The sequence below is a fragment of the Perca fluviatilis genome, chromosome 12, assembly GCF_010015445.1.
Source record: "Perca fluviatilis chromosome 12, GENO_Pfluv_1.0, whole genome shotgun sequence".
In the NCBI taxonomy this organism is placed as follows: domain Eukaryota; kingdom Metazoa; phylum Chordata; class Actinopteri; order Perciformes; family Percidae; genus Perca; species Perca fluviatilis.
Genome location: NC_053123.1, coordinates 16280938 through 16288238, shown reverse-complemented (window position 1 = coordinate 16288238; position 7301 = coordinate 16280938). Strand labels below are relative to the sequence as shown.

Below are 7301 nucleotides of genomic sequence, written 5' to 3'. Positions count from 1 at the left end.
CGAAAGTTTATTGGTTTTTCTTTTTACTTGTACCACATAATTGCCAGTGGTAACTTGTATGTACAGTTTAAGGAATCACTCCTCTTTAATTTTGTTTTTCTAGTGTTTGTTAAAGCCAAAGACTTGTTTTCTCAGTAGAATGTTGCCTAAGGTTTATTCTTTCCAATTCTTTGACATTTTGAATAAAAACTTTCAACTTTTAATCCATTGTAAGTCTAGTCTTTGTTGTCCAGAGGAGCTACTGTTCTTTTTTTTAATAGTTGAACAATACATTTCAATCTGATGATAGTTGTTACTGGAGCTTGGCTGCAGCTTCGGAGGGCTGACATCCAAGCACTGTCTCTCACTTTGTCTCTCACATTTTGATTTATGTTTTATAAGGAATCTGGTCTTATCAGAAGTTGGAAAATATGCATGTGTTACTGAATTACCTTTCTTCAGACCGTTTTAAAATAATTTCTTGCTTGATAGGGTTTTCCATTGACCAGTTTTAAAACCCAAAAATGGAAGAAGAAAAGAAACATTTGTTTAGTTCCCCTGTTGTCGCAGCAGCTGACAGAGGTCACTTTGTTGTCATTTTTCTCCCACATAGCAGACTCTATTACTGTGACAGTAACCATCTCTTACCTTACACATATATTCGCCAATATTTCAAATATTCACTTAGTGAATTAATGAGACAACTATCTCTTAAAGCTGGCAAGAAATATTCTGCCATGGACTAAAAAGTTACAATGTATCAAAGGTGATGTTTCTCTCAAAAATGTGGTGTCATCACAAAATAATTAAATCTATGACAGATATACACACCATACCTATCCTATATGTGTGGTAATAACTATCAGACAGTTATAATAACCGAGCTTAAGCTCAGCCTTGTCTCAGTATACTAAAGGAAATGTACCCCTCTGAGCATGTTCATGTAGTTGTAATAGCTCTGTTGAGATGGTCTACCAGTATTTATGAATTACTATGCTTTCCCATAGGGTGAGAACAAGGACTATATAAACACTGTCGCATGGTATTGTTGACAACATGCGTGGCCTGGACTGGCTGAGTTATGGGTATCAGGAGGTATGGCGTAGGGTGGGTGGGTGGATGGGTAGATGGGGGCGTCTGTGAGCAGGCCTTGCCATGGCAGATGGGTCCCCACGGTACCCTGCAGGGTGTTGTGCCACCCTACGGGAAGCCACTAGCTCCAGACGAAGAGCAAAAACTCACGCTCCAGCTGTCTGTTTTTGTGCCACCTGCGCCTTCAAGCAATGGACTCGAAACCCTCTCTCCCCCCTAAACAACCTCCCTGCCCCTGAGGCACTCTGCTGTTCCCTCCCTCCTCACCTGCTCAGGTAGGAAGCACCCTACATCTATACAATTTTTAATCATCAACTTATGGAGAGGGAACAGCTTTTTCCTATCCACTGTCCTAACAAACCATATTGACTGTGATTATTCAGCTAGCATTGTTGTCTTATTGTAACACTATTTATTGGACCTGACTGATGCTTGACTAGATTAATAATGACAGAGTAGATACATGGGGTGGACACAGCAATACAATATATTGCAATCAACTGCACTACCCCTAACCATTGGAAATCTTACAGTCTTCAGTTTTTGTGGAGACCATTGTGAAACGTTGTTGATTCAACTCTGATTCTTTTGATGGCATTTGTCCAGAATAATAGAAACACTTATAAAACGCAATATGATGCAATTTTGTAATAATACCGAATTTGTATGGCAACAACAGACAATTACCAAGGAAATATTGATTTTTTTTAATTAATTTATTAATCCTTTAGTTTATAAAATGAGTTAAATATGTCTATGACAGTTCCCCAGAGTCCAAGCTGACTGATTATAATGTCTTCAACCAAGAGTCCAAAACCCAAAGATATTCAGTTTACTATGAAGCAGAGAGAAGCAGTAAATTCTCATATTTGAGAAGATGGGTTATGGATTTAATGTGTGATGGTTAATTATATAGTAAATGTGATGGAAGCCGTAAACAGCCTCACTGAGGGAACAGAAAGGCAAAGCTGAAAATACTCTTAATAAAAGTTAAAAAAAAAAAATGTAGATCAATTTTTTTATTGTTTTAGTTTTTTAATATGCAGACATACAGAACAGAGAACCACAAACTGAACAAGAACAAGAACCCTCCCCCACCCCCACCGTCTGCGGTCTCGAGGAAAACAAACAAACAGAAATCACACCTTGCCTAATCACTCTCCTCTAGTTCTTGAGGCGTTGAGGTCATTAGGTCTGATATTTGTGCTGCTGTGCTTTTCCATGGCTTGCATTTAAAAATGAACGCGCTGATAAAATGTTCTTCCGGCATTTAAAGACAGCAAATTAAGAGGTTCTCAATCTCAAAATAAAGCTACTGTAAACAACATTTCTAGAAGATGGAATCTAGTAAACAATATCAGCATAATATCAGCAAAAACATGTGACCACAGCGTCAGAAACATAGTCAATGATAACCATTGAAGTTTGCAGAGAACATTTGAGTGTGTTGCAAATCGCTTGCATTGTAACGTTAGGCTACAGAATAAAACGATTTAAAAGAACAACAATGCAAATCCAGAAACGTCAGTGTGATGAGCACTGTGTGTACAGCACCATCTAGAGGCCAGCTGTGTATAAAATAATCAGAGCCTGAAGGACTGTAGTCTGTTTGATTATATTATCATAGCAACCAAGGAAGCTATTCCAACATTAGCCTACATTTGCATAAATTGTCTACGTGCTCGATTTTTCTAATGAAATCGCAGATAATATTGTTCAAATGGTATTGGTTTGTAATGCCAGATATGAAAAAGCAATAACGACAATTATTAACATGAACTTGGTGTAAACCAATGTAGGTGAAATTAGTGCAGACTGGCGGGTTTACACTGTATTTATTAGTGTTGGTGTTGAGGCCATGTTTGTGAGCCTTTGTACTGTGTGTTTGTGTGGGTGGGATCTCGCTCACGTTGCTGCTGCTGCTGCTGACACTAGAGTCGAGCAACAGTCAGAAAAGTAGTTTGGTGGTACGTGATTATTTGTCTTCGCTGCCATGGAGTCACTGGAGAAAAGTCACCGTTACCTATCACCGTTATGCTGTGTCTTTGTGTTGTGTGTTCAGTTGCAGTTGGGTATAACGGGAGGTAAGAGTTTAAATCTGAATCTCCACTCAAAGATAAATGAACGTGATCTCTTTTTGCATGGCATGCTTAGCTACGGTTGTACGCACGTACCCGTTTAAATTAGCATTGCGTAGGCCTGTGTTACAGCAAGTGCCCTTAACTCTTTGTACTTTGTATTTGTGTTTGTTTTGTGTCTGATTTCAGTAGCCTTGACTAGACATACAGTGTTTCACTGTTAGCAAACCAATTGTTGCACTGAATGTCGACGCTGTTGTTTTGCATATGGCAACATAACTTATGAACCAAGCTTGACATGTCACGTAAAGTTGTGTGCTTCCCTATGTTGCGAAACCCACAAGCAAATAAAACAAATGTAAAACCCGTGTTTTCCCTTTTTAGAGGTGGGTGTATTTCAAGGCAGAATTTTTTTAGACGTTGCCTGAAGGTGCCTCATTTGGCCCGGTAACGTCATGTGGAGGAATGACTAGCGATGTCGCCAATCAAAAGGGATACTAACTGGAAAAGTATTAACTGTAAAGTGCCACTTAAAACACTGCTACAAAGATGAGACCTCTCAGATTAAAGCAACATTTGTGTAAGATAGTGTATGAGACCAGTGTTGGATTGTAGCCTAAGTAAGTACATTTACTCTACTTAATACTGTAAGTACAATTTTGAGGCTTGAGACTTGTACTGGAACGTTACTTTACTTGAGTAACGTTATTTCAATTTTATGCTAATTCATACTTCTACTCCAATTTACATTTTAGAAGCTAAATGTTATACTTTATATTCCACTACATCCGTCTGACAACTTTAGTAACTATATTTACTGCAAATTCCGATTATTAATACAACACATAAATCAACTAATACATTATGATATTATTATTATTATTATTATTATTATAGATGAAGCTACATATACACATGTAGTTGAAATTACCTCCACCTTGACCAGCTGCAATATTAAAGTGATGTATGCATCAATTGTTACAATCCAGCAATCTTGTATGAATCATTCTGAAATGGGCCATTCCGCATAATGAGTATGTTTACTTTTGGTACTTTAAGTGTATTTTGATGCTAATACATTTGTACTTTTACTAAGTAAGATTTATAATCCAAGACTTTTACTTGTAATAGAGTATTTTTACACTGTGGTATTGCTGCTTTTACTTAAGTAAAAGATCTGAGTACTTCCTCCACCACTGCTTGAGACTAACAACAGAGCTCCATAGAGGGGAAAATAATGTGATCCCAAATAACAGGTGCAGCAGTAAAACACTAAGTGGAACAGTCTAGAAATGTTCTGCTACACTAGTTTCTAGTAGAAAAGCATGACACCATTTGCTAAACACAGGCACAAACTATATTGATAAAGAGGAACAGTGGTCATAAGTTGAAACTAACCAACAGGGTACAGACACGTACAGTCTGTTGGGGGTTGTAGTATCAACTATCCAATCAAACATGATGCAAAGCTGTTGCATCTTAAAATGGTGATTTGATGTTTCGTACCTAAAAGAAATCTAGATAGGTCAGGAGCCAAATCTTTCCATTACCGGGTTGTCCCATGGTTTTTCCTCAGACTGCCCTGCAGACGGACGCACCTGGGTACCATTTGGAGGCGGATGTTACTACTTTGTCCACGGAGAAGAAGACACAATCAAAAGCTACACTTTTGAAAGAGCAAAAACACTCTGCCAAGGATTTGGTACCTGAGACATTTTATTTTCAAATATCTTGTCAAAGACTAAATGTGTGTGTGTGTGTGTGTGTGTGTGTGTGTGTGTGTGTGTGTGTGTGTGTGTGTGTGTGTGTGTGTAAGTGTGTGTAAGTAATTCTGTTGTCATACATTGCTATGCTTTTTCTAGAGCTTTTGACCATCCAAAGCGCTGAGGAGAATGACTTTGTCATTAAATATAGCCCAGCAGTGTGGAAAAACAATGTCAACGTGTGGCTGGGAATGTATTATGACACAAACAGTAAGTACCATGTGACCGGAGGACTGTGAAAAGAAGCTGGCTCACTTCCATAAAATACACTCTGATTCTCTATAGCAATCAGAAAGGAACAAATACAACTTGTTTAACACTTGTTTGGAGGTAACTAGGTGGAAAACCAACACTGAATCTTAAAGGGTTTTGTTTCAGATGTTATAAGTGTTATATATCAAAGTCCATTGATCATAAGTGATCAACTTTTCGGACTTCTTGTCTATGTCGGCTTAAAAATTAGGCGTGAAAATGTATTTTTGACCTCTGAGACAGTTTGACATAAAAAGTTTAACTTGAGTAAAGATAAATGATCTTTACTCAAAAATGATCTTAGATATTTCAGTTTTTTTTGTCTGCTCTGTTTTAGTTATTACTCTATTTTCTTGAAACACGTTTGATTTAGATTTTCTGCTAGTGCTAGCTTCTTTTGAAAGCTTGTCTGTCTTATACATTATTGTCTCTAAATCCTGGCACAATTCAGGAAATCCTGTTGTGTGAAACCGTCAGGGACTCTAAGCTACCAGAAAAAATAAATCAATTAGTGTAAATTCTAAGGAGGGAAACCTATTTACTTTCAACATTATTTTGTGTTGTAACACAGTTTAGTGTAGTTTGTGCAAATGCTGAAGGAAGATCAATGGCAAAGCAAAAGGGCCACTATAATCCCGCCATTATTTGGTTGACATTGCTTGTGGTAGTGGCTGTATTCTGGCCCATTATTCTGCAGTACTGATTGTTGTGCCTTGTCAGGTGAGGACATGAGGTGGTTCGGTGAGCAACCTGTAGGATTCAGTAACTGGGAAGACATCTTGTCTTCGTCAGACCTTTTGCCCTTGGATACGTGTGTGGCTCTGCACAGCAACACAGGAAAGTGGGAAAATGTCAGCTGCCTGGAACAGGCGGAGAATGGAGTGGTCTGTGAGACAAATCAGAGTAAGATAAAAGTTTGTATGTTTTTAAGACCTATTGGTATGCTATTTAACTTTCAGATCTTTTGAAAGTAAGACTTCAGAAAATATGGTTTGAATTGTTTTCCACCTATCTCACACTGTTTTTTTTTCTTTTCTTTTCAGAGGCAGAGGAAGCCAAACCGAGTAAGTCGACCTTTGAGCTGTTTTTGCTGTTTCTTTACTTATTCCTCTGTGATTTTGTGTTTATAGTTAGTGACCTTCCTTGCATTGTTACTTGCTCTCCTCAGAACCCAGCGCGCTGCTGTCCGCCCTGGTCATTCTCAGCGTGGTGGCTATCATGGGAGTCTCAGCAGTCATTTGGTTCCTGCAGCATAAGTACAACCTCGGCTCCACTATCCTCACGGCATTTGAGTACCACCCCCCGTTCCGAGTCCTGGACACAGACCGGTCCTGTCTGGTGGAGGCTGAGGAGACTGACAGCGTGCCATAGGAGAACCTTCCCTCTGTTCCACAACAGGAAGCACCAGGCTCACTGGGTAGAGAAAACGGTTACTGAAATAGTTTTGGGTTAACACGTTACACACATGACTCAGAATAATGTATAAACTGAGGTCAGGCTTACTCGAATACTAACGTCTCACTGTTGCACATTAACATCTCACTGCTTCTGGTTTTTTTTTTTGTCATTTGCACTAATGAACAATCATCTGTACATTTTCCAGACTGGTGCATCAGCAACTTTGCAGTCTGGTCCACGTGTCATGTGTAACATTATTATCAAGCACTACACATTCCTTGATAACCTTTGGTATCATTATTTCTCTCTTGCATATTAAAAGTAACCAACTATTGCTCATGGAAGGGATTAAATAAAGAGCAAAGCTTTCATACTTTTTGTGAGCAGACAGAAATGCTCAGCGATTTAGTATTGCATTGCCATAAACCTTGAGGGACTAAAAAGAGGGAGATTGAAATAAGAATGGGCAATTGATGCAGCAGAGAGTGAGACACCCTGATGTTTAGTCCCTAGTGTGTATCAAGCTCCAAAAATGCTGGATTCTACATTTCACATAATGCAACCAATCGCATGCTTCCATTAGACCTTGACTGCCTGGTAAATGCTCATGTCTTTTAAACCAGTGGAGTCCATTTTACGCAGTATTCAAAGAAACAGGAATTCTCAATTGCAGGCTATCAAGGGCACATGTAAATAGCTTGATCCGAACAAAAACCCAGCTTGAGTTTGAACATGTAAT

The 7301-nt window shown here is 38.7% G+C and overlaps 1 protein-coding gene across 2 annotated transcripts; it reads left to right on the top strand.

The window, feature by feature from the left end:
* The first annotated feature begins 2973 nt into the window (after positions 1 to 2973).
* Positions 2974 to 7301, top strand: cd302 (CD302 molecule). 2 transcript variants are annotated; one of them, XM_039817599.1, is made up of 6 exons: positions 2974 to 3155; positions 4726 to 4851; positions 5012 to 5122; positions 5885 to 6067; positions 6208 to 6228; positions 6333 to 7301. In XM_039817599.1, exons 1-6 carry the CDS (start codon positions 3065 to 3067, stop codon positions 6533 to 6535), a joined length of 735 nt encoding a protein of 244 aa, XP_039673533.1. In that variant the 5' UTR covers positions 2974 to 3064; the 3' UTR covers positions 6536 to 7301. The 2 variants fall into 2 exon arrangements, with proteins under 2 accessions (XP_039673533.1, XP_039673534.1); XM_039817600.1 differs by lacking the exon at positions 2974 to 3155 and adding an exon at positions 3220 to 3769.